At 37.6% G+C, this 27,563-nt stretch overlaps 1 protein-coding gene across 1 annotated transcript in view; it reads right to left on the bottom strand.

Moving 5' to 3' along the window:
* Positions 1 to 6,005: 6,005 nt before the first annotated feature.
* The window catches only part of FYB1 (FYN binding protein 1), a gene marked incomplete at its 5' end in the record, with an annotated part of 38,925 nt that continues 17,367 nt past the window's right edge, over positions 6,006 to 27,563 (bottom strand). The window contains 16 exon segments of the mRNA XM_082301829.1: positions 6,006 to 6,103; positions 6,218 to 6,249; positions 7,402 to 7,435; positions 10,528 to 10,690; positions 10,981 to 11,086; positions 12,381 to 12,383; positions 12,385 to 12,451; positions 13,483 to 13,514; positions 14,188 to 14,328; positions 14,845 to 14,914; positions 16,072 to 16,100; positions 18,360 to 18,504; positions 21,949 to 22,105; positions 25,003 to 25,120; positions 26,541 to 26,587; positions 27,393 to 27,412. Coding sequence (XP_082157955.1) covers positions 6,063 to 6,103; positions 6,218 to 6,249; positions 7,402 to 7,435; positions 10,528 to 10,690; positions 10,981 to 11,086; positions 12,381 to 12,383; positions 12,385 to 12,451; positions 13,483 to 13,514; positions 14,188 to 14,328; positions 14,845 to 14,914; positions 16,072 to 16,100; positions 18,360 to 18,504; positions 21,949 to 22,105; positions 25,003 to 25,120; positions 26,541 to 26,587; positions 27,393 to 27,412 — 1,205 coding nt within the window. The 3' untranslated portion in view covers positions 6,006 to 6,062.

The raw sequence follows: 27,563 nt of genomic DNA, 5'->3' as shown, positions 1-27,563 counted from the left end.
AAAGGATGAAAAGAGAAAGGAACAAGGAAGCAGAAAAGCAAAGAACAGAATGTCAGACAGTCAAGGGAAAGAGAAATAATTACAGGGAACAGGAAGTAACTGAGTTAGAAAGAGTACAGAGAACATCTCAGGCAGTGAAAGGAGGCAATGACAACAAAAATATAAGAATTTCTTTGCATCAATGCAGAAGAAGAAACTGGGCTTACCTGTGTGAGCTGGAAGGTGTGTGACCACATTGTCCAAGGCAGGAGAACGTGGAAGAAGCTGAGACGCAGGAGAAGGGAAGGAAGATTGGCCGTGTGTCCCTTCTGTCAGCAGCAAAAATGGACGAGAGCCCCGTGTTGTGTGTCTGTGTTTTGTGTACATTTTCCACCTGAAGCACACCCACACGTAAATGAAGGATCAGGCAGCTTTTCCTGCTAAGAACTTGAAAATCAGGGATCAAGCCAAAAAAAAAAAAAGCAGGGAAAAAAGCCAGTGCTAATTTTTTCTTTCTTAGTCTGTCTCATGATGCCTGAGCAGTAGGATTTTGAGATATTACTGAAGTAAAGCAGATCGTATAATATTTCTTAAAACCCTTGGTATCCATCTAATTCACATTTCATTCATGTTTGTGTTGACATTTTGCATACTTCCTTTCTACCTAGTAGTGAATATTTTAAATTCAAGCAATATTTACCTGTCTGTGTGTTAAAAGATACTGTTTCCAATATTCTTTGCAACAAGGCCCACAGTATAAAAAGCCTCCAGCAAGAAACTCTATACATTTATTAACATCTTCTCTCTCAAAGTGCTTTCGAAGGAGGCAAATAGAAATTATTTACTGAATTCTATGTATGTTCAGGAGTCACCTATCTAGAATGAAACACAGAGAAGGAAAACTGTGAGATCATTGTATTTTGCTGCACCGAGGGGACCGGGGGCTACCACACTGCTGCTCAGCACCAGATTACAATATGTGTTAGGTGGTGTTCTGCAGTACCATGGCTAGTCAGATTGGCACTGAAATGTTTCCCAAGTGGTTGGGGTTATGGAAACTGCTTAGGATGACCCTTCATCTGCACAACCACCTTATTTCTTAACCAGGCTAAGCAGTCAAGGTGGAAGCTTGTATGGTTATGCTGCTATCCTGAGTGAATTGCTTCTGATAAATAAGTTGGCTCTTTCAGAACTGATTTAGATGTCTCAGCCTTGGATCTACCCAGACCATATAAACATAAAGGTTTAATTCTGGTGAGAGCCATAGACATCACTCAAAACCATACCAATAAACTGCCTGTCAACGTGGGAACTGCGAGATAGCAAATGATATAAAGTGTAATTATGTGGACCACTAAATCTACAATTAGTCCTCACTTTTTATTAAGTTTCAGAATATAGCCTAACCTATTATTTACATTAAATTTTATTCAGTATCCCCTATCTACTCACCTGATTATTATTGTAAACATGGTTCAAATCTGATTTCCTTTTATGACAAGGTAACCCACCTAGTTGATCAAGGGAAGACAGTTGATATAATCGTTTTGAATTTCATCAAAGCTTTTGATACTGTCTCTCACAGAGTGTTCCTGGACAAAATGCTCATCTCACAGCTGGATAAACAGATCATGTGATGGGTGAGCAGCTGGCTCATGGGACAGGCACAAAGGGTTACAGTGAATGGGCTGACATCAGACTGGTGACCTGTCACTGGTGGAATTCCACAGGGCTCCGTCCTTGGCCCTGTGCTCTTCAACATCTTCATAAATGACTTGGAGGCAGGACTGGAAGGGATACTGGCATAGGGCAACCCTGGATGTATGGGCAAACTGGTGAATGAATGCTGGAAAGCAGCGTTACAGGAAGGGGTCCTGTTAGTGGCAAGTTGAACATGAGTCGGCAGTGCCCTGGCAGCCAGGAGGGCCAACCCTGTCCTGGGGGCATCAGGCACAGCATCGATAGCTGGGCAAGGGAGGGGATTGTCCTGCTCTGCTCTGCACTGGGGCGGCCTCACTTCGAGTGCTGGGGGCAGTTTTGGGTGCCACAATGTAAGAAAGGCATTCAGCTGTTAGAGAGCATCATGAGGGAGGTCAAGTGTCTGGAGGGGAAACCGTGTGAGGAGTTGCTGAGGTCACTTGGTCTGTTCAGCCTGGAGAAGAGGAGACTGAGGGGAGACCTCACTGCTGTTGCAACTTCCTCGTGAGGGGAAGCAGAGGGGCAGGCACTGATCTCTTCTCTGGGATGACCAGTGACAGGACCTGAGAGAATGGCCTGAAGATGAGTCACGGGAGATTTAAATGTTAGAAAAAGGTTCTTCACCCAGAGATTGGTTTAGCACTGGAACAGGCTCCCTACAAAAGTGGTCACAGCACCAAGTCTGCCACAGTTCAAGAAGAATTTGGAGATTCTGTGATTCTGTAGTCTATTTACAGTACAAAATCTGCATGCTAATACTTTTCAAACACAAGATGTTGTCTCTCTTTTCTTTGTATTTACCATAAGCAGAGTAAAAGAAGAGGAAGATAAAATAGTGAGAGTCCTAATCTAGGAAAATACAAAAAAAAATTAATTTAGCTTTAGCGGTTTGGTTTTATATCCAGGATTAATGGATATGTGCCACAAATTGTTCTCTGTTTGTGCCTTCCTTTCATACATTAAAATGGGGATAAAATGTTTTCCTCTCTCACAAGATAAATCCATTCCTATTCAAGGGAATGTGAGATATCATTGTGATGAATGCCATGAGGAACTAATAATTCTGGGCACAGCATAAGCTCGGGAAGATTTGCACTAAATGAAGGAGTGGCTAGAAACTGAATGAGCAGGGCTGAACAACTGCTCTTTCTGTTAGTTCTCATCCAGCCCATGCACTAAATGAGGCGGGGATCCTGTGGAAAAAAATACTGAGCCATCATGTAATTATAGACTGCACACACAGTTAACGATGAATCCACACAAGGAGTCAGAACAGAGGCTGTGCAAATACAAGCACATCTATTGACTCTCCTAGCATTTGAGTTTTCCACTATGTGCAAAAGCTTTTCCATGTAGAATGGTCTGGGGCTGCTGTACAGGAGTCATAAAGGTACCCTTTTAGGGGTCCATTAGTTTTCTCAGAAGTTGCCTTAATATATACATAAAGTATACTCACACACACAGATGCACACATGCCTATGCACACGTGTCTACAACTGTGTCTGTTGTAGAGTAATGTAGTGGTAAGAGGTGTTCTAACTCCCACAGAGAATCTACATTCCTCCCCTGAATTTCCATGCTCTTATTAAAATACTGGTCTTTACAGTTAAGATGGATTATGCAAAGGGATCACACATAGAAGAAATTTTGTTACAACTGTGGGAGGGGTAGCCACGGGATCTGCAATAATGTGGATCGAGAATATAAACCTCTTACACAGGAATGTGCAGGAGATCAGCTGCATTCCTTCAGTCCAGAGCCTGCGGTAACAGCAGAGAAATGTTATAAAGCTACTGAATTAGAGAAGTCTTTTTTGCCCTCCCAGTTTTGGTAGCCTGTTTGCTGGGACAGCATAGAGGTACAACACAGATGAAAACCAGCTCTGTTTACCCTAACTAGGATGTTCATGCTGAAACCTAGTTTTTATGTCAATATTTTGATGTTTTCACTGCCGAGTGTTTTAGCAGGCATAGCCAAATACTGCAGGATTATAGAATGAATTCAGAGATGGAAAAATATCAAGTGAACAACTTTCCTTTTCTTTCTTTATTTCTTTTTAAAGATACTAGAATAAATTACAGGTGAGAAACCCTTAGAATGTGGGCTGCCTAAGTATAGATTTTCCTGTCTGGAAAATTTTCTGCTTACATTTCATTTTCTGGGTAGCAATTACTAACAAATGCCACGTTGCATTTGTACAGTCTTTGCAACAATAATAAAGTTGATTTTCACTCTGTTAGCTGATCAGTGATAATTTTCAGAAGTTACTGTTCAGCTGCTGTTGTTCTACTTTGACAGAAGACAGTGTACCCACATTTCTTGTTAGAAAAAACCATTTATTCAGAAGAAATACTTTTACTCAGAAGAAATAAAGAAAAGCATCCAGCAAATGGCATTGGTAAAAAGTAAAAAGATAAAATGCCAGTAATTTTTCAATGAGTAATACCTTACAAATTTATTTTAACACCCTGCAGCAATCACATTTTATTTGATTTGAACAAGTAATGTATAGAGTTTTAGCCATAAGTATATTTTATTTCTTTTCATGATTTAATGTATCATATGACAAATTATTCTGTATTAATACAGAATTGCAGTGCCTATACACATTAACACTAAGAACATGGAAAAACTATGTAGTTTTGTAGTTGTCTGCATGCCTACTCAGTTCTTTGGCATATCACTAATTTAATGCAGACAGCCTCTTAAATGCCACTGAAAAATAAATAGTCTATTAGCAGTGGCACAGTCAAATAGTCAGACACATTAATTGGACTTAATATGTGTGGTCATGTTTTATATTTGGGTGCTGCTGCTGATGTTTACACATAAAATTGGTATTTGTATGCCTGGATGCTGGCTGAATAGCAAATAGATAAGAGAAATAATAGAAAGTCAAGTTTGCATTTAGCTTTTCAGTATACTATCAATGATTTTACATACAGTACAAAATAGCTTATAGGCTACTATCTCTTAATTTTACGTTTGATATCCCCACTGCATTATGCCTCCTTTGAGATTTACTGTATTTTGAAGCAGCAATAAAAGACACTTTTATAAGATGGAATCTCAGCTCCACTGAAGGTGAGACCAAAAATCACTGACTTAACAAAGCCAACATTTTTTTATGTTTATAAACTAAACTTGTTATTTTGCACAATGCACCTGACTTCACTTCAGGATTATAGGAGACTCGATCATCAAAAGGAGCTGCTTACACTGATCCAGCCATACTGGTTGTTACAGGTTTTTGATTAACTTGCACTACAGCAAAAGCAACAGATGTTCCATTTTTTGCACACACTCACCCTATTTATTAGGAGCTTACTGTAAATGTCTTTTGATTTCCAGTGACTTTTGATATATAAGGGTAAAGTGATATTTATTATTATGAGTCACCTGTTGACTTTGCTTTTATTTGCAACTTAGTCATTCAGACAACAGAATCAAAAATGAACTTGGGGAATAAATGTTGTTTCTACACTGGATAAGCATGGAAATGTTTATTTCTGTATTCTTTCTTAGCCAAATCTAGTATTAAACTACAATACTTAGGGGAAAAAAGGCATTATCAAAATAGAGTGATAAATGTACCTATATATTTAGTCTAGAAGTAATTTCCAACAAGTTTATCATCAGTTTATAGCTTATAATACCTATATTATTATAGTGACATCTTATCTTCAAACTAAACAGAAATTAAATCTTACACTAAATGTTCTGAGTATATTTTGAGCAACACTACAGTATAGAGTAGAACACTATTCTCTAAAGTAGACTTCAAATAAATTTTAGAGAATGATATTCTATCATTGGTACAACACAGAAAAAGAGACTTTTGCAATAATGGAACATGACTGTGTATGTCAGTGTAGCTAACACTATTGCAGTTGGAATGGCAGGTCAGTGATGTATTGTCTTCTCTGATGCCCACTTTTGATTTCTTGTTTTCACAACAGGATGTTATCACCATTTTTTTTTTTTTTTTCAGAATACTGTCCTACCCAGAGTGGCAGTTTTAATAAGTGAAACATAAAGTAAAACCTGTTGCCAGGGATTTTTGTCCTTAGTACCCTTCACAGATATGAACTGGCCTCTTTGGGAATAGATAAAGAAGTGTTTCTACATGCACTGTCAGAAATGTGGAAAGGAAGTGAAAAATCATAATCCTTACTTTAGCTCATATTCCCTAAATTTTAAATGCTCAGATAAATGGCAATACAAATTTTTACAAAGCACTGGAGGATAAAAGGCTGAAATCCTAGAAAAAGGTTAATTGTAATTTAAAAGTGAAACCAATTAACTTGCAATCAGTGTTCATGACTCTTCTTGCTTTCACAAGTGGGATTCCAAACTAGAGTTTGATCTTCAATGAAATTGTTACTTCAAGAGAATTCAGCATCAGAGTCATTATCATAAATGCAATCTGAAATGGAAAAAAAATACAAAAATATTAATTTTGTGTAGTACTCAACACAAAGATAAAGTTATTTATTGTAATTGAATATAACTAAAGTATTGTTTGAAATGTTCAACATACCGTCACCAATATCATCATAAATGTCTCCATCACTGTAATTTAAAAAAGACAAATAATATATTTAAAAATTGAGACATCAGATACTTATTAGTATTTGCATGCAAATACAAAATACAGTAGCAGTATGGTGCAGGCAATCCATCAAATAATCAACTTGCTAATTAGGAAAATACAACCTTTGTGGTAACAGAACAATGTTGAGCAAAATGGTCAGGTCAAAGTATTTTCAGGGAAGGGTAGACCTGGATATATTTCTTTCAAACATGAAAGGGTTGCTTTATTAAAATTCTGCTTTATTTATCACATTTTTACATAGATATTCTCATGAAGTTACTTCCATAAAGAAGTTAAATACCTAATTTTTTTTTTAAATGATCACCAGGAAAATTGAATGAAAAAACCCAGTCAATATGCCCTTGAAATTCTTTTTGTTTCTGTACTCAGCAATTACATAAGAGTTTTGGAGGTGCAGCTTTTTAGGTAATGAATTTAGGTAACATCTATAAAAGATACATGCTCCTTGAATAGGAATTTCCAAATATGTCACTTAGATGCATGGACAGGCCCCCAGAAGATAATAAGACTGTTTATATATATAATTCAAATATTTGTATAAGTGTTAAATGCCTCTAAATTCTAAATGTGACAATTCTAAAAGTGAGATCTGATTTGATATTTAAGGGTCTAATATAAAGAGCCTCTTGAAGGAAATGGAGAGGCTTGGTTTGACAAGAGTTTTGTATTAGAACCAAAATGCTGATCTCCATGCATTTGGAGCAACACTGAGCCAAATCTCTGTCCCACTAAGACTGAAATACAAATAAACCTAAAGAAAATTTGGTCCATTTTAAACATTTGAAAAAGGCATTGGTACACCTAATTACATTAACTTGCTGTTCAGCAAAAGAGTCTAGTACCAATAATGCTTAATTTATGTGATTTTTCATAGTTTAAATTTATAGTTTCAGAGTTTATGGCTAAGCAATGAGGAATGAAGCTCTGGCAAGTTTCCTGCATGGATGTATGTGATTAATTTTTGACAAATTGTAACTCCATAAAAATAACTCAATTTGCAAGTTTAGAATGACAGACTGAAATAATTATATTTCACTTTTTTTACCAGACCATTTAGAACAAAATTAAGTGTTACAACGAATTTTTCAAAAAGATCACTTTATACTTACTTCTGAACTAAATTTCTTCTCAGAACATAGCCATCTGTAAAAGTGAAATATATATGTATTTAAGTTAAATTGAAATACTCTTTATTACCTCTGTTCCTAGCGCTAGTGAAATGAAGTTTTTCTCTTTTACATACATCAGACAGAAAGACATAATAGATGGAAAAACAATGTAAAATGGACATATAGTTGATGAAGATTTTGCTGCGTGCAATGTTTTGGTTATTCTTATTTGCCTACTTAAATAGTAATAGAGGTTATGCAAGATTAGGTTTTCATCTTATGTATCAGTTTCCTGCTTGCATGAGATGGGTGTGAAACAACAGTTTCAAAAACTATAGTTCAATTCACAAACTATAGGACAAAAATGCAGTATAATAATAACAACATAATAATATTTGCAGTAATAATAAGTAACAGAAATATTTAAAGTTTCCTACAGGGACAAAAATTTATTTCAAGATGTGTAAACCAATTAAATACTATTAACTGTAACTGTTTAAAATTTTTAACTGTAACCTTAATAAGACCAATAATGGAAATAATAATGGAAATAATAATGGAAATACCTTAGAAAAGCTACTGACTAGTGTATTATTCTATTACTCTGCTGCATTACTAATGAAATCAGATAAAAGTACACTTTTTTTTAATGTACATAATTTCTTTAAAAAATTACTTCCTGTCTTTGGTAAAAGATATCTACTGAAATACTTGTCAGTTGGTATAATGAATACAAAGAAAGAGAGAGCCATAACAGTAATAACATGTTTGTAGGTAAACATTAGTAAGCTGGTACAAAATTAGGACCGTTCTAAAGAATAAATGTGATCTTGTCTTGTATTTGAAATTACTATGTAAATTTCCTTCTTTTAATCTTTAGGAGTATCTGTTCAGGATATCTTAGCTCAGTTGTCTTTCCTCTTTATTTTCTGGAATAAAGACATGGAAATTTATTTATTTATTTTTTTTTAAGATATTGTCTTTTCAGAATTCTCTTTAGGGCAGTCCAATAATTTCCATGACTCTTGAAGTCTCCAGGGAATAATTTTAAATCATTTGGCTAATCTAAAGTACTCTGTTTGTTCATATAATTTTCTCACGTGAAATACATGAAAGCAAAGTTTCTTTGCTCATGGCATATGAACAGTGTTCTTGCAAGTCATGTGACAGTGCTTCTACCACTGCAAAGCACTATCTACCCCTTAAATACAGGAGATACAGCCCCTGCTGGTCTCACACTCTTTCAGATTTACTAATCCAAAGTTACATGTCCAAAGTTTCAGTTTCTAACTAATTCATTAGTTTTTATACAGAAGAAGCCAACAGGTCAGCACACTCCATGTTGCTTAGTTAGCAACCATTGAAAGCTGTAACGCATCATGATAGCTGCTCATTGACGGTGTAAAGGAAGCTCACAGAGGTCAAAACTTAAACTTTGGGCCACTGAAGTCCAATTATGTCCTACTGATTAAGCAAAATCTATGAAGCTATATTGAAAGCTTTTGTGTATTTCAAAATGTGTGTGTTCAGACCAAGAAGGAATTTGAGATGGTAGATGAAAATCAGTTCCTTGTTTCACTTTTGACATTTCAAATAATTTCATAACATTTAAGATAAACCATAGCAGAATATGTTCGTAAGATCATCAGCCCTTGCTTAAAAAGGTGAGAACCCATTGAAATATAATTTGTAGGGTTTTTTTAACTGTTGATAGAGGCTTGAAACTATGGAAGTGCTTCATAAGTTAATGATTAAATCAAAGGATTCATTTGCAAGAAAATAACAAAATCGTCTTTAATTGGGGATTTTCAGTCTACCTGGCCTTCAGAAGGTAAAATCATAGCTTTAAGATCTGAGGAACTAGAACAACTAGAGTAAATAAACAAAACTGTCATGACTGAACTAAAGTAGGATTCAAACTTTGCTAACTAATGTGAAAATTGACTGAGATCTATTCAGAAGTTTTCAGGGAGGATATTTTTATTTGTTTTGCTCTTTTATGCATAGCAAAGCAGTAGCTCCTGTCATTATTTGAAAGGCTTTGAAGACTATGAGAGGAAAACATGAACTACTTTCTACTTTATTATTAGCTTGATTCAAAAAATGCAGCTTTGAAAGCTGTTTTTTTTGGGAAGTGGCTCTACCAATGCAATCCATATTTTGAAAAACATATGTGTTGTTATGCAAGAAATTCTTCCTAACCCTGAAGGCTTGCCAGGAAGAAGGCTGTACTCCAGACTGTAACAGTTGAGTACAGGAGGGAAAAAATAAAAGGAAGGTGGCTGAATCCCCTTCAGAGGTTTATAGCATTAGACTGTCTTCAACATAGGTCAGAGGCAAAAAGTAAAGGTGAGCAGGAGGATGCTGCTACTTTGAAAGTAGGCTGTTCCAGCACAAAGTCAATTTTCACTAGGAGATTTGAAAAGTATTGTAACAGAAGCTCACTAAGAAATTGAAACCATAAGGAGATGGTTTTGGACTTCTCCAAAAATTCAAAAATTTCTGCCAGTGCAAACTGTGGCCAAGGATTTCAAAGAAACACTGAAAGGCCTTGTGCAGCTCCCAGAACAAGCAGACAAACCAGCAAGGACATATGCCTTGGATTAGCTGGGAGCTGGGGGGAAGACGCCTAAGCAATGTTCCCCCCAGCCTGTTGAAAAGATTAAACTGTATCTCTTGCAATCCAAAGTAAGAATATTGTTACTGATTTTCTCTTGGCTGCAGTTGATGGGCTAGTGCTATCCAGAGGTGCAGCAAGGATTTTACTTTTACTAGACTCAGTGGGCTAGCATAGCTACACTCCTTTTGGCAAAGCAGGGGAGACAGAAGCAACAAAAGCATCTGCTGATCCTAGCTGCAAAGAAAAAGTTAACCGAACAAAATTGTTCTTTTTTTTTCTCATATTTATTATATCTTGTCCATTGGAAGTGTTTTGGATTTTTTTTAAGGCAACCCAGTCTTAAAACATGCTAATAAGGTAGCAACAATCTGCCTCTTGTCAACCACCAGGCAAAGATAACCCACCCAGATAAACCATAGGTAAACCAGGGAAGAGAGGTTTTCTACATCCTACTCAACCATTCACTGACAATTTGATATGTACTACAGTTTTTTAATAAAACTTACATTTTCCTTCTTCATTCCTGCAAAGGACCTTAGTATCATCTGTACTTTCAATAATGTCAAGAGATTCCCCTGGTTTAATTTGTAAGTCTTTATATCCCCATCTTTTCTGAGACAAATCCTGAACTGTGGTTGTAGAGTAAAGAACTTTTATTTCACCATCAAACTGAAAAGGAGAGAGAGAGAGAAAAAAAGAAACCATAGTTAAAACCCATTACCATTTTTCCATTAATATATTCCCATTTATTACTAAATTTTTAAAAATTAACAAATATCCTACAGTATGTGTATGTGCCCATGCTTGCCACTTGGACTTAGAGATGCTCAGATCACTGTTTTTACAAGTAGTAATACTTCACCTTTCAAAAGCAAGTTATGGGGAACAAATTAGATGGCACCATACAGATACTTTGTTTTTATATTTTATGTGAACAAAACACTTTGAACAAAACTTACTTTGAACTTTTTTCTGAACTCTTTCTCTTCTTTTTCCATCTTCTTGAGCTTTTGTACGTATTTTTCATCTGACTTAGGTTTTCCAAAGCTTCCTGATTTTGATGAACTAAACCAAGAGGTTACAGATAAAACAAAATTAGCAACACATCTAAGGCATTGGCATGCTTTCTGATAATTTTGGTGAAAATGCATGTGCCTTCATGTGTCTTTATCAGGTTTTTGTTGCTCTGAAAACCTAATATTGAGAATACAATACACATTTGACTTCAAAATAAATACAATGTTGGGATTGTCTTTCCTACTTTTCTCTGATATTAGTATATCTATCATATAAGTGAATGTTGAAAATTAATTTTAAATATCTTTCTGTGATGACGCTTTAGAATCTCTCAGTAAGGAGCAGTTTTTATGAAGACTGTGTATCTTTGGGCAACAAGCTGAATAACATGTCACAATGTGGAGGCAGCTGGAAAATCTTAGCCTTGTCTGTGCTAGTCCTATGTGCCTGTAGACCTTGGTGCACCAGGGAATCTGCATTACATGATCTGTTTCAAGTTCCATTGTTTTTTGCACATCCTTGATAGCACTGACTTTTGCCAAAGAACGAGGAATGGTTTCATGCCCTAACTGCCCTTTCTGGTGAGGCACCTGGGAATGTAAAATCTGACTCTACTTTTTGATCCTAGCTGATTGCGGAAGGATGACAGTTTCATTGATGATGAATGTATGTTTGTATGACCTACCCTAGATTTAGGTTAGAAGGACCGCATAATTTCCTCTAGATACACAGTCCAAAGAGCTCTCTCTGGTTTTATGTTTCCAGACTACATTATTGTAGTGCACTGTCACTCCACCTGAGCAGAGTAAGCGACAACAGGATGTGACATGTCGCAGTCATCCTCACAGATGCAACCATGCTCATAACACTGTGCTCCAGAGATGACCCTGATTTTCTGGTTCAGATAAAAGTTTTTCAAGCTGAATCTTACACCTCCAAATATGTTTCATTCTTTAAACACGGGCACTGCCTCCTTTTCTCTTAAAATACTGCAGCAGCTGACATACAGTATCTATCCTAACAGTCCCCAAATTTTGATAGAAAAAGAACTAAAATCTACAATTGAGTTTTTAGGCTTTGTATAATTTTCTACCTCTTGTCCATCAGGGACTGAATTTGTTGGCATGCGAAACATGCTTAATTATTCTAGAGTCTAATTATTATTTCAGTCTATAATGGAGGAAAGAGCATTCAACTGCCATTATCAGCAGTAGGTTTATGAGAACTACAAAACCTGACAACACCAAATAAATCAGGTATGAGTAGCAATCTGCCTCTGTTACATACTTTAAAAACGTCTCTCAGTGTATTAGATTTCTAATCAGGGAGGTAATATTTTCACTTGCCTGGGATCAGGTGGTGGAGGAGGGAAGTCTGAAGAATCTACGTCATCATAAACGTTGTCTCCATAATCTGAAACAATGGTGTTTAAAAGAATGAAACATTATTATGTGAAAACTGAGAAGTTAATACATTGTGTTACAATGTGTGGTATTTTAGCTAAGTTGACAAGACATTATGGCAAGTACTGTAGCCATTTACTGTCTATAGTAACTGTGGTTTCTGTGTTTTGCACAACCTGCACAACACTACCCAATCTTTTCAGATTAAGATTCTTTATTAATAATAACAACAGGTATTCACTGAAATTCTCATCTGAAGCTGGAGCAAGTTTTAACACATGAGATAGCTTTTTACTTTCATTTTAGTAATCCAATTCCTATTGTATTGCATCAAAGTACATTTTTTGAGTTTGATTTTAAGGTACATTCAATAACTTCTATAGCACCCTGGTCAGTGTAACATTGCTTAGAAGTGGAGATGGATCATGTGTATGTTAGTTTTTAGGCCGTCTTGTAATGCCAAAGCAGTGAAGAGAATTCTTAGCCCAAGAGTATTCTTTGAATCACATTCAGCATATTTGTAGAGGGGAAGAAATTGTTCAACTCATCAAACCAATGACTAGAAAAATCAGCAGGATATAAAAGGTTCTGTTCTAGAAGCAGACTCAAAAATTCTAAGAAATTTTTTTTTATTCCACAGCTGAGATAATGCTTATATGTTCTTTTACAAAGACACTGCAGGTGGTGAATATAGCAAAAAGTATTTCTCTTTACTTTTGGGGTGTGTCACCGAATGCTTCTTTCCAGCTGTATCTGTTCATATTTAATGTCAAATAAAATGGACTAGTGTAAATCTCAGGTAGCAAAATCACATTAAATACATTAAATTGTTTACCAGGGAGCTTGCAATGTATATGTATCACCTTGTCTGCAGCAAGATCAGTCACAATATTTGAAATTTGTTTACTGGAACTGGGTAAGCAATAGGATATCCTGTTTCCTTCCTTGGAGGTATTTTTGTGACTAGTATGATACAGAGCAATGTATACAGAAAAAGAGTCAGGAATCAATACGGAGACTGAACAATAGGCTATTAATTACCTTTTCCAGACTGCCTTGTTGAGGAAGACATGCTGGGGGGAAAAAAAAAGCTCACTAAGTATTTATATCACATTAATAGGCTTTTTTGTAACCTAAATAGTTTAAAAAACTTGCAACACAACGGCTCCAAGTAATCTCCAGACATTTTGAAGTGCCACTGACACCAACAATACTTAGGGACTAAATATATTTCTGTCACTGAATTAAAGCAAACTGGTTCAGAACCAAATGACTGAAGAAAGTGGTAAAAACACCACCTGATGATTTAATCTCTAGGTAAGATGGGTAGAAGACAATCTTTGCATTTTTCTGTTTGTCATATTATTCCTAAAATTTTGATTAATGGCTGTAGATTTACCGGTTTATCTCAGCTACATTGTACTGGTCAGAAAAGTAAATTTTAACTGAGTGTGCAGCAAATTTACATGACCAGAGTGGCACAAAGATGATAGATTATTTTGGTGCTTTTCACCAAAAAAAGAATTTGGCGTATTTTAATTACCAGACTTTTGCAACAAATACAGCTTGTTAAGAGAATAATTATGCAGGTGAAAAGAAAGCTCAGTGTTTTTGCAGAAAAGTATAATCCTGAGCTGCAATTTGATGCATGATTCATTAGGCTGCTGTGAGGACATGTTAGTAGCATGTGATCAATGCTTTATTAGAATTAGTTAATGTGCACATGATTTCCTGGCAGACTCTTACAAAAAATTTTCATTTTCTTCTGCCTCATTGACTTTGGCTGCTTTTTCTCGTACACTTTTCTTTTTGTCATCTTTGACCTTTAGCCTCTTCAAGATTCCCCAGGACCAGATACCATTCTTATCTTCATCCTGTGATACAGACCTTTGGAGTATGCATGTGATTATCACAATGTAAAATGTAATGTTCTTCTTAAAAGGCCCAGTTTAAATTCTCCATTGATGCACATAATTATCATTAATGCCCAAAGTGAGGTCGCTTACCCAAATGCTAAAATGCTGAACTAGAAATATGTATGTTAGGCTACTTGTAGATACTGAGATGTATTTGTAATATGGATATTAATCTAGTGGCTTACAGTTTTCATGTTGTTACTCAGCAACCTACCATTTTAGTTCGTTATTTTAATTTCAGACCTATTCTGTCTAGTTGGAGATTTGGAGATTTTCATGATTGCAAACTGCTTTTGCTGACATATCAAAATTACAGAACAAAACTTCTTCAAAAGACTGAAGAATCCTTTTCTCTAGCTTCACATACCCATTTTGATGTATACCCACTTGCTGATCACATGCTAATTCTTATGATTGATTCAAAAATACTAAAAACTGAATACCTTCTGTCAAAGAAACAAATTATTTAAAATATATAAAAACATACCTAGCTATAGCATCTTCATCATCAATTCCATCATAAATGTCTTGATCAGAAGGAGGAGGTGGGAACATGTCTTTAACAGATCAAACAGTGAATTAATGCAATTATATTTAATGCTGCTGAATAGGGTATTCATTATAGGCCTCTTTACTATATCAGATGTGTGTACAGTTTACGCAATATCCTTGGAAATCGAATCTTTCTGTAAATCAGCCCAGACTCTTTATTAAAACAGAAATTTAGACTTATCCCAGTTTAGAATGCCATCCACAGCATTTAAATGTGTCACTACCAATCACAAGAGCATGGATACTGAAAACAAATGCTTCTACACTGTAGGTAATGAAATTCTAAATGGCCGATTTCAGTCCAGACATTATGATGACTTTCAAGTTTTCATGTGTGACTCAAGTGATGATTGAACATGTCAGACTAACACTCTCAGCAAGCGACACCTTGTTTTCACCCAAAGAAGTCAGAGACAAGGGCAATTTAAGCTCCCCACTTTGGTCTGAGTTTTGACCTTTGTGCCCCACCTCCTTCTGTGCAGGGCTAGCTCACTTTGCATGTCCAATTCTAGGCACTGGTCAGAGTAGCCACTGAAATCTGTACTCAACTGGCAGAAGCTCCATTCAGTACTGCCAGGAGATGCTTCTGCCATGACCAGTATCTAAACTTGAAGCTGAGAAGATGATTTGTGCTCTTGTGATTAACAGAGAATGCTACAAATATATATGCTAACAAAGGGGAAACTGGCTTTGAGTGTGTCAGCTTGACAGCATGAAGCTACTGTAGTTCAGACTCCAGTGTACTGCTGTTACTGATGTTCCCCTAACTCTGTCAGCAAAATGAAGCTTTAATTGATACTGGCTATTTCAGAACTAGATTTCTCCTGTACAAAACCTCTTGCTCATGTTGATATTTCTCCAGTTACATCTGTGCTGTTTCGTGGGATGATTTGCCTTCACGAACAAGTAAAAAGTTAAAGTTTGGTCATCTGGCATGCTGGTGATTCACAGTATCTGAACACAAAGATTCTGTCTTACCCAAGTTCCCATAGGTGGTGGGGAAGTTAAGTTGGCCACTACCCTTCCTTGTTTGTTGCCTGTTAGCTAACATTTAACTTGCTTATGGATAATTACTGCATTATGTGGAAGCTGCAGAAGTCAAAATGTGAGGGTAAGAAATACATAGAAACAACTCCCCCCTAAACACATAAATAGAACTTACTTCCACCTCCACTTTGGTCACCACTTTGACTGGAAAAGCAAACAAAAGACATTTTAGAGAAAAGCAGTCCTTCTTCAGAAAAAGAAAACACCATGATCACCCATCACTTCTGCAATTATTAATTCTAAAGCTTTTGGGTTTGGCAAAAAATATTTAGAATATATTTTATATGCCTGTTGATATCTTTAAATTTAAGTACAAAATATGCCTTTGGATCATAGGATAATTTGTGTTGGGAGGGATCTCAGGAGATTGTGTAGTCAGACTTGGTGGGAATTAAAATATAATCGGCATGAGCACTATAGAGTAGATCCAGACCCTTTAGATTCATTGCTTATGAGGGGATCTTCTTGAAATGAAATGGTAAACAAGTTAATTTATCTATCAACTAGCTTTCATTGGGTATAAATGTATGTTTCTAACATTTGAAGGATACCATATTAACCCAATGTTAAAAAGCCTGAGGGGTTCATAATAGCTGAGATTATTTCCGGATCATACCTTTACTTAAAATTATACATCAAAACAAGATATTTGTTAAACTCTTGTGCCAAAAAATACTGAAATACACCACCCCTAGTTATTTATTAATCTTGGAATATTAGCAATACTACTGATAATGAGATAATACTATTTGGTCAAGAATTTTTTTTTTAGAATGGCATTCTTATTGTGATTTCAAAACTTGTTGATGTATGTCACACCTTCCAACAGTTCATGCTTGTGAACTGAACAGAATGCTATTAATCACCAGAGAAGATAAAAATGTCAAAATACAGCTTAAAGGGTTTAATGAATCTGAGCCAATCATTCATCCTTTGAGGTTCCTTGGAATACACTGTTATTTTAGTATGCAACAGTGTAAGTGCAGTTGTTTGCTTTTGAATTCAATACATTTTCTAAATTCTTTGCATTGAGGTGGCTAATTGTAATGCTTGCCCTAGTGAAAAGGATTGGCCAAAAATAGCTCTCCAATGAAGTAACTAATGCTGAGATTACCTGAAACCTAAAACAACTAACATGACTCTTATGGCTAGGTCACAATGCTATGAGACCAATGTTCAGAGAGGAAAACTGGTATTGAGCAACCTGGAAAAATACCAGACACAAAACTATTGGTTGTATAAAGAATGCCAGCCTGAAGGCAGATCTTTCCAAGTGCTGCTGCTGGAGCTCATGGGGACGTTTTAGTAGCCAAACAGCTGCAGTCCTTTTATTCCAGACAGGCCTCTAAGCTAAGGATCCTCCTGGGAAGCAGTAAAAGCAGGTGTAAAGGTTGAGTGCTTCAAGATGGTTGACCTAAATATTGAAATCCTTTACACCTATATGCAGATCGCTTATCTGAATCCCAGGCTCTGTGTTTCTGCTCATGAGGACATTTAATGGAGAATGAGCACTGGTTTGTTGAATCACATGTAAGAAGCAAACTTTCCTGTGAGATCTGGTAACATAAGTACCACTGTCATGCTAGGTTATGTGATAGCCTTGACTCTTGTGACAAGAGACCACTAGGGTATTTCCCTGCCAGCAAGTCTGTTCTGCTGCTGGATAAGTCACTTCTCTAGCTGCAGACCTACTTGACATGAAAAAGATGACATAATGAAGTAGAGAATCTGCAATGTAGCACTGCACTGCAAATGCACGGAGACTGTGCTTCTGATGAAGTCAAAAAAGTATAGCTTATACCCATCTCATAGAATTCTGGAGGCCTTGTTTTCAGGGTTAAACTCATAAGCCGCATTCTTCTCTGAAGGGCTATCCTAGACATGATTCCAGAAGTCCCTTCTCTTCATAAGGAAACAGGTAAAGGAAAGACTTAAAGACTCATGCTAAGGCTCATGAGAGCAAAGAATGTGATCAAGAGTTCCCTGGTGCAGTGAGCGTTTCCATTGCTTTTAGAGTCTTTTATTATTGCATATTAGAAAAGGGAGCATGCGACTCCAAAAGACAGAACAAGTAAAGAGAGAGAGAGAGGGAAGAGAATTGGACTTCCTGCAGATGATCTGTAATCCTGCATAGTTTGCATTTTTTTCTCCTTTGGATTTCAATGAGGTAGGTCCTCTTCCAAAAGTATGGGTTCCTCCTAAGTATAAGTGCTTACAGATGCTGGATCCCAGGATTCATTTGAACTCCTCTGACTACATCATTCTGAAGAGCTACATATAATAGTAACACATTTCTTATATAAATAGCTGATTTGGGACAAGAGTTGGGTTTGTTGTAAAACTTCCTGTCTACGCTGACCCAGGTGAATCACTTGTTTCTTTCCATACATTCCTTATACATACCTGCTAGTTGTGTCCTGCTCTCCAACATCATCATAAGTTTCTTGGTCACTCTCTGTATGTTTCACAGCAGCTCTGGTAGATGGTTTTTGCTTTCTTTTTAAAGAATCATAATCAATCTCCACCATGGTTGTTTTAATGTATCCATCTAGATAAATGAAACCAAGAAGTTTAAGGGGTAAAGGTAAAGGGATGATTTTAACAAGAGGTTCAGAACCAGTGACTGAATTGTTTTCTATGATTTTTGAAAACTTTCAAAGAAATGTGTCATTCCAAGCAGCCTCATCTATCTACACAAATATCAGATCTGTCTCAGATCCCCGCCTTAAGCCCTCCTCAGCTCATGTTAAGTTCACCTTTGTCTGCTTCTCAGCTGCAGCAGAAGAATTTTCTGTGCAGACTCCAGGAATCATGGGGCAAACTCCCTTTCCCAGCTGTCTTTGGGACCACTGGAATCTTGTGGCATATTTTAGGGCCGTCCATGATGTGGACATTAAAAAGTCCATGACAGTTCCTGATAGGTCATTAGGAGGGACATTTGCATTGATTTTTCTTCAGATTGGCAGACACACTGTAGCTTTATTGATCAGAGCAGTTGGCCTGAGATGAGAAACTCTGTCTCTCTTAAGGGTAATTTTAGACAGGTGTACTGCCTGTACAGAAAAGTGCACAAATGGATTTCTCCAAGGTGAAAAATGCTCATGCATTTCTTTGAAAATGGAAAATTATCACTCTCCTGCTTCTGAGTGAATGCAGTTTTTAGTGTGTTTCCTCTCACTTATGTGATAAGAACTGGTTTTTTTCTTTTGTTTGGTCTTCTTCACAGACCTGGCCTGTGAACATGGAAGGCCAAAGCATGGGTGTAACAAATTGGTCTGTACTGTTGACACTTTCAGATGAGAAACCTTGTACAGCTTCAAATTTTGCTGACGCAAAAATTAATTCATGAAAAGTAAATTAATTAATAGACTACACATGCACTAGAAAATACCCTTCTCCCAGCCCTCACCAAGGTTTGGTTTTCTGTGTAAAAAATGATCCATGTAAGTGACTTATTTTCACAATTTCAAGGTATTGTGGAAAAGCTGTTATTGGAACTTGCCTCTTGAGATCATCTTGGCCAATCCCTCTAAACAAACATGATCCTCCATTAGAACAAGTTGGCAAGGGCCATGTCCTATCAGGTTCTGAAGATCACCATGGATGGAAACTCCACCGCCTCTTTGAGCAACCTTTTCCCTTGCTTGGTCGCCCTCACAGTAAAAAAAGCGTTCAGACAAAATCCCACGTGTTTCAGTATGTGCCTGTTGCCTCCTGCCCTGCCACTGGGCAGCACTGGAAAGAGCCTGGCTCCATCTTCTTTACCTCCTCCCAACCAGGTATTTGTGAACAATTGTAAGATACCCCTTAGTCTTCCTTTCAGCAGCTGAACAGTCCCAGCTCTCTCAGAATCTCTTTGCATGAGACACACTCAGTTCCTTACTATCTGTATGTATCTATCACTACAAACTGCTCAGCTGGTATCATCTACAATGTTGTAGAACTCTGTTCTACATATGTGAACTGTCTTACTAATTTTATTGTCATTTTAGTCCCCCCAAAGATCAAGCATGTGCTTTTAATAATTTTGATTGATTTTACCTTTTATACCTTTTATAACCCATGAGCCTTTTATACCTTTTATAACCTTTTATAACCTTTTATAACCCATGAGCCAGAACATCAACCCGTTTATACTCAAAGATCCACTGATGGTATTTATACAACAGGAGAAACATCTTGGATTTCAGAGAAACTAAAATCTAGGAGTCAGTTAGAAACTTTCCATAGGAATTAGAACAAGAAAAACACTTAAAACAGGCCCTTATATTCTCTAATTCTATTTGAGGATGTATTGGGTTGACCCTGAGTTGATGGACAGTCTTTAAGACCAATTACACTTCTCACAATTTACATATTTAAACCGCACAGAAAGGCGGGACTTCCCCTTTTTGTCAGAGCTCCCTTGCTGGGAGGTGGGGGGGGCTCCGGAGCCTCCCGGCCCCGCCGGGCCGGGCCGGGGCCACTGCCCCTTTCCCCCTTTCCCAATGCTGTGGCACGGACCCTGGGTGGCTGGGGGGGGGACTGCCTCAGAGCCACAGGCAGCTAAAACCAGCCATGGACTGCTCACAGCTAAACCCAGCCATGGACTGCTCACAGCTAAACCCATCCAGCGCGGCTTCTGGGGACCGGCGGGTCCCTCTCCTCTCCATGCGGAGCCGGCGGAGTCAACGGGAGCCGGCAGAGCCTCCTGTCTGCAGCCAGCACACTTCGTGCTGAACTGAAGAAGACACCACGCAGCCAGCAGCACAAAGGGAGCGAGGCTTTCCCCACCGTAAAGGCCGAACAAGAACACCCTTCAGCATGGCGGCTTCAGAGTCAGAGAGAAAGAGAAGTGAGTCCCGTGGGACGGAGCTGGAAATGGCGACGGGAGAAAAGAGGGCGGTGCCGCGATTCTGGCGGGCAGCTTAAAAGAAACCTTCTTGCATGCCGTGGTAAGAAACTGTAATACCACAAACTGTTTGTCTCTTTAATCCATTTGAAGAACATGGGGGGATGGAGTATCTTCGTGTGCCTGTGAAGATTGTGAAGAATGCCGATGCCAGGCTTTATAGTAGTAAGAGGCTGCTAGAGACTTGTGGCGAAGAAGAGCCTTTGTGTGCAGGCCAAAAGAACTTATCCTTAAAAAGATGAATAACCCCATGTGATGGCCCATGTTTTGCAGTGTGAAGGAACTGTGAGATTTTTCATGGGAGAGATGTTTTACACACAGCAGATTGTTTGTTTCCGGGCGGATCTGCTGTTAGTGGCAGTTTGGGAACCACGTGCAACTGAAGGAAAAACCCTTTTTTCCCTTAAGCATAAGAGAGAGACTTTTCAAGAACTGGAACACTGACTAACATCCCATGTTCTGTTATCCCTTGTGTGAGCTAGGTAAAAGGAGAGAAGTGCTGGCTGGAGGGGGGGGGGGGGGGAGATTTGCTTTAATTTTGTTTTGTTATTGTCTCTTTACTTTTAATTCTATTAGTAATAAAACTCTTTCATTGTACTGCAACTGTTTAAGGTTTGTGCCTGCTTTGCTTTTCTCCTAATTCTTATCTCACAGAAGGAAAACAAGTAAGTAATGAATATTTTGAACCAAAACCACTACATTTAATTGGTGTTTTCTGCCCGGTTTCGAACTCAACCCGCTACAGAGGAACACCCATATTATGTTTAATACAAAGACATGAAAAACTGTCATACTTGTTACTTGCAGGGAGCTGGGTTCTGATGTTATTTGAAGGCTGCTGACAGGGGATTAACCCTCAGTATGTCAGTGATGATCCCAGTATCTTGTACCCAACGTATTCTAGTGCCTATAGATGTTATACTATGTTGTGCAATGAACTAGACCTTGTATGCCAGCTGAAGACAGAAGGGTGAGTTGTGGCAATTATTTGCTTTGGTGGCCAGTGACCCAGCCTTGGTAGGGCTAGTCCTTGGTATAATGCTCACGTTTGCTGTCATGCAGTGAAAAAATTTAGGAGCACAGTGAAGAAACAGAACTCACAGCATCCTTTTATCCTGCCCAGCCACTTTCCTTCTGGGTTGTCTGTGAGGCGAATGATTTCAATCTTATCCCCCTGTTTGACAGTCAGTTCATTCTTCCCTCCCTTGTGATCAACGCAAGCTCGTGCCTGATGAAGAACTTCGATGGGTCCCGATAACTGAAGAAGAAACAGAACATATCAGAGATGTGGAAAAATGGAGTCCTTTCCCAGACATTTAGAAAAAAAAGTAAAAATAATGATAGTGATGATTATCTGTTTCATTGACATTTAAAATAGTGTGGGCAAATAAACAGAAAGGCTTCCTCCTGCCCCAGCTACACAGTTTAAATTAAAAATCAGAGATTAAAAGAGAGGGGAATGGCATGGAAACAGAGCCATTGAAGAACTGACTGGCAAAATCACAGAAATACAAAGATTAAAATCAACAAACTAACATATGACACCTTTCTTGAGTTCACAGAACAGATGTATTTAATTCCAGTGGGTGTCTCCATCTATTTCCAGCAGAACTACTCATAGAATCATAGAATCTTTTAGGTTGGAAAAGACGTCTAAGATCACTGAGCTCAACCATTAACCTAACACTGCCAAGTTCAACACTAAACCGTGTCCCTAAGCACCACATCTACATGTTTTAAATACCTCCAAGGATAGCAACTCCACCACTTCACTAGGCACCTCTTCCAATCCTGTACAACTCTTTCCATGAATAAATTTTTTTTAATATCCAAACTAAACATCCCCTGTAACAACAGGGGCCATGGTAGGAACCCAGAGTGCCAAGAATATTTCTCTGCCTGTTTTTAAGGGTTTTTACCCCCCCCCGAACAGCACCGTTTTAACCTCCAACCTTGGAAAAAACTGCCTATGATCAGACAAGAACTAGAAAATACAGTGGTGTGAATTAGGTGATAGACTACTATGTAAGATTGTCACAGGGTGAAAAATTTAGAGGTTTTGGGCTTCTCTTTGTAGTAAATAGATAACAGCAAAAAATATCAAAATGGAGGATTGTTGTTGTTCTCCAAACCTTCTTCTTCTTCTTGTTCTACTCCATATTCTGCAGTAAAAGTAATTTGGGATGATTGGACAAAGAATTCCACAGTTCCTGGCTGTGTTATGGAATAGTTGGTAGGAAAGTAAAAATAATATACATTTTTAGTAGCCATTGGTTAAATTATCTTTAAAAGGCTGTGTAAATCTTGATAATTTGACTTCTCTCCTGCTTTCTGTGCTCTGTGTTGAACCTGGGTCACGCTGGTGGCTCTGTTCCTCTGATAAGACCTAATAAACAACTATCTCGCAGCACTGAAACTCCAGGAAAAGTCTGGGTTTATCTTTTGAAACTCCTTGCAAGGACTTTAAAATATTCTCTCCCATCAGGAGGGATTTGATTTACGGCACGATTCAATGTCAGCCATTTCCTCTTGTCTTATCCTTTGTTACCTGGGAGAAGAGTCTGATCCCCACCTGGCTGCAATTCCCTTCCAGGCAGTTGTAGAGAGTGATAAGGTCCCCCCTGATTCACCTTTTTTCCAGATTAAACACTCCCAGCTCCCCACAGCTGCTCCTCACAGGACTTGTGCTCCAGACCCTTCCTCAGCTCCATTGCCCTTCTCTGGACTCACTCCAGCACCTCAATGTCTTTCTTGGAGGGAGGTGCCCAAAACTGGACATGGGATTCAAGGTGTGGCCTTACCAGTGCAAAGTACAGGGGGACAATCAGACAATTCCTGGTCTTGCTGGCCACACTATTCCTGACACACGTCATAGGAGTAAACATTCATTAACATTAACGTTAATTAGTCTACCACATACTGCTTTGTATTTACAATTCTGCTCTATAAATGATCTTGCAAGTATTCACAAGAGATGATCATGCTGTTTACTGCTGTTCAGGATTCACTTTGTGAGAAGTTTACATTATGTTATGAAGAAGCCATTTTGGGTTTTAGTATTTTTGACTTTAAGATATGTATTTCAGAGGCATATTGCTCTTGCCCATTATAGACTAGCTCAGGAATATCTATCCAGTATAGGTGGCCAATAAATGGGAAGGAAAATGTGCAATACAATATATTTGTTTAAGATTAAAAAAATACCTTAATGGCTGCAGGAGAACAGTCTGTAAGCTAAAAGTTTTCTGTGCACTAATGCCTACACTTCTCAGGAGTGGTCTAAAAAATAGACTTGGGGCCTAATAAACACCAGCTAACTCACTGTTATTAATTACGTGTACCTTTAATATTTATTTCTTAACTCATGTCGGTCTCTCCACAGCAGACCAAGGACATGATGTGAATCACTACGGCTTTATGTGTGCAGAGCATAATAGGAAGTAAAACAAAGCTGCCCACTGTGTACAGTGACACTGACAGTAGCAGAATGGAGAAGTATGAACAGGCATTAGTTAAGAAAAACTGACTGGCAGACTTGTAAACTGTGGGAACATGCTGACCACCAGCTACATAAAAGTTATTTAAAACAGAAGGAACTGTCTCATTATTTAGCCCCAGACAATGACTGCAGCTCTCATATAAATGTCTTATTTTCCTCCTCCTCATTTAAGCTGGAATTGCCTCTAAGTCCCTTTCTACCAAGGCAAGGGCAGTGTGTTGCAATACAGTTTTGAAATCTTTAAAGGGCTAAATACATTTGTATCTGACTACAGTGAAGCAAATAACACTATGTGTATGGGATTCAATTCCCACTTTCATTAAGGACTTTTGATGCTATTCTAATGATGTAAATTATTAGAAACAGAAAAGTGAAAACATGTAATTTTAAGGCTTTCTTATATGGAAAAAACTTGAGAAGGTAATTTAATGAAAACTGTGTAAGCACAGTCTTTGCCATCAGTGCAGAGCTTGCATTCATGCATATGACAAACACAAAAAGGTAGCATAAACCCTTATTCAGAATTTATGCAGGTGTTTGAACTACCTACCATAACAAATAGTTTTGTAACCAGATGAAAAGTGTATTTTGAACTTGACAATGCTAAGTAATGCTTCTTGCATACCTTTGTCCACATTATGAAATAAAAAGCTTACTTTGAACTTTTTCCTTAATTCCTGTTCTTTCTTTTCTTTTTCCTTTTGTTCTTTCTTCTCTTGGTCCATTCTTCTCTTATCTTCTTTGTCCCGCTTCTTCTCTTTTCTCCTTGATGGTCTGAAAGTGCATTGACAGGACAGAATGAGTGAAACAAATCTTCCTTAGAACTACCTTACGCAAGGCTGACAAAAAACTTCAGGTGATGAAAAAAGACTTCTCCAAGTGAAATTAAAGCTACAGATTCTAAACCATAATGCAGCTGCAACAGATAAGAGTAGGCAGCCTTTTATTACATGTATAAGTTAAAGTCTTTGTCCTCATGAGGACAGCACATCAGAAAAGGTTATCTGGCTCTACATGTGTGTGTCCAGATACCTCTGGGCTAAATTTGTTGAGCATGCTTGGGAACTGGCAGCAGTCTAGGTGTTGTACTAGATGCAGCGGTTAAATATTTACCCAGGCCACCAGTGGTTGATGCAGGTTCACCAGGCTGAACTGAAGCCTGAGCTGCCACTGGACTGCATTTATAAACCTGATTGCAACCTATTCCAGCAGTCTACACAAATGAGTCAGTCTTCTGTGCTCATTTCTTCACACCAAGGTACACTGCTTGCTGTGCCTCATGTACTGGGAGGTACTGAGGTCTGGGCACTTGGGATGGAAAAAGGACTACACCTCCAGCTCTGCCATTTGCTGCCAAATGCTTGGTTGGAAGACCTGTGTTTTAGAAAACCTATGGAACTGATTGAGTGAGGCTCCCTTTTTTTTTTTTTTTTTTCTTCTGTACTTTTGCTAAACAGAAAGGCTCAAATTGCTAAAAAAGAAGTCTGAATGAGGATTGCTTGTTTGGGTTATAAACCATGTATTAAAATACTTATTTGCAAAGGGAATTCAACAATAAATTTTTGCTGAAAATTGTTCTACATCTGAAATATTCTACATCTATCCCTTATTCAGAGGGAATTAAAGTTGTTCTTTGGCTATTGCAATAGAGTTCATCCCATAGATTCAGACATTACCAGGGCAGGAGAGTCATCAAAGCAAAGGCCTAAATGGAAGAAGAATAAGCAGAGCTTGTATTCTGTCTCTGTAGGTATACTAGTTGACTCAGATAATGAAAATTGTCAATGCAGCCTCTCATAGGAGTTCTAAGAACATTTATTTGAAAAGCAAGATGAACAACCACAAAAAAAGATCTATCTGGCACCATACTACCTTGGAGCTGAGCTTATTTTCCTCCTAGGCTGTAACTCCAACCAGTGGTTCAGACATACTCCTTAGATCAGAAACCAGACTTCTGTTACCTTAACCACAGTTACTACATAATTTAATTGCAGGCATTTTTCCAGGCCAGGGCATGGCAGAACTAACTAGGAAAGAACCTGTGAACAACCAGACTTCTTCCAGGTGAAATGAATGAGGACAGTAATCCCTGGCAGGGACTGCAGTGGAATGACACCTTAGTGCCAGATGAAATACACCTATTAGAAAAGATAGTAATAAAGTTACAATAGTTTAAAGCATTTAGAATTAGTACCTGATGTCACTAATGTCTTCATATGTTTCTCCATCACTTTCTTGTCCCTATAAAAAATAATCCATTTTCAATGGTGTAAGTACAACTGGAAAGACTTGAAGAAACTGGGCCTGCTATGTAAGCTTCATACAAACTATATGAAAAACATTTATAGCAAAATGCAAATACAAATTACTTTATTCTTCCCCAAACAAGTTACTTCATTATTCAAACCCACTATTCTTTTTTTTTCTGCCTTTGTTTTTACAATATCACAACTATGAAGCCTTGGATTTTTCAAATCACACTAGCACATTGCTTAATCCAAAGTGGATGTTCTAGTTGTAAAGTCAGTCCTGTAAACTGTGCTGATGATTGCACTCCATAATGAAGGCATCAGGGTTAGCACTATTTAAACTGGAATACTAAGGATCTAAACGGGATTCAGATTAGGGTCCAATAAACTGTTTTTGTCCTTATATAGCCAGGCACTTAAACATACTGATAAAAATCTGCAATTAACGGAAATATTAACTGATATATTCTATTGCTAGAATGGAATAGGGCCCTTATTTCTATTATTTCTGGAAAATTCCAGTGAAATGAAATGTCAGTGGTAATAGAAGGTGTAGTTTTGCACTTTCTTTTTTTTAAACAATTTTTGGTGTGTAGCCAGCTTTGATAATTTATTCCAGTTTACTCTGCTTCCTTGACTTTATTTCTACCCTTCACAACAAATAATTGTTTCTACAACTTACTGTCAATACACTGCATTAAATCTGCCATTAATTGTCTAATGTGTTGAAGAGGTTTTACTACATTTGTGAGTTTTTGCTAAAAAAAGATAGGTTTGTGTCAGCAGATAGCACTTACCCTCTGTGTATTTCCATGACCTATAGGAAGAAAAAGTAAAACCAGGATATTTATTTTTTTCCTGTACAGAAAAGAATTCATTCTAGCATTAACTATTTAAAACCGTTAATAACATCAGTGATATTAACTAGAAATATGTGCAGGCTTCTGTTTTTTGAGGATGGTATGAGT

The sequence above is a fragment of the Coloeus monedula genome, assembly GCF_965178545.1.
Source record: "Coloeus monedula genome assembly, chromosome: Z".
In the NCBI taxonomy this organism is placed as follows: domain Eukaryota; kingdom Metazoa; phylum Chordata; class Aves; order Passeriformes; family Corvidae; genus Coloeus; species Coloeus monedula.
The sequence above is the reverse complement of the archived record's forward strand: the minus strand, read 5'-3'. Positions and strand labels throughout refer to the sequence as shown.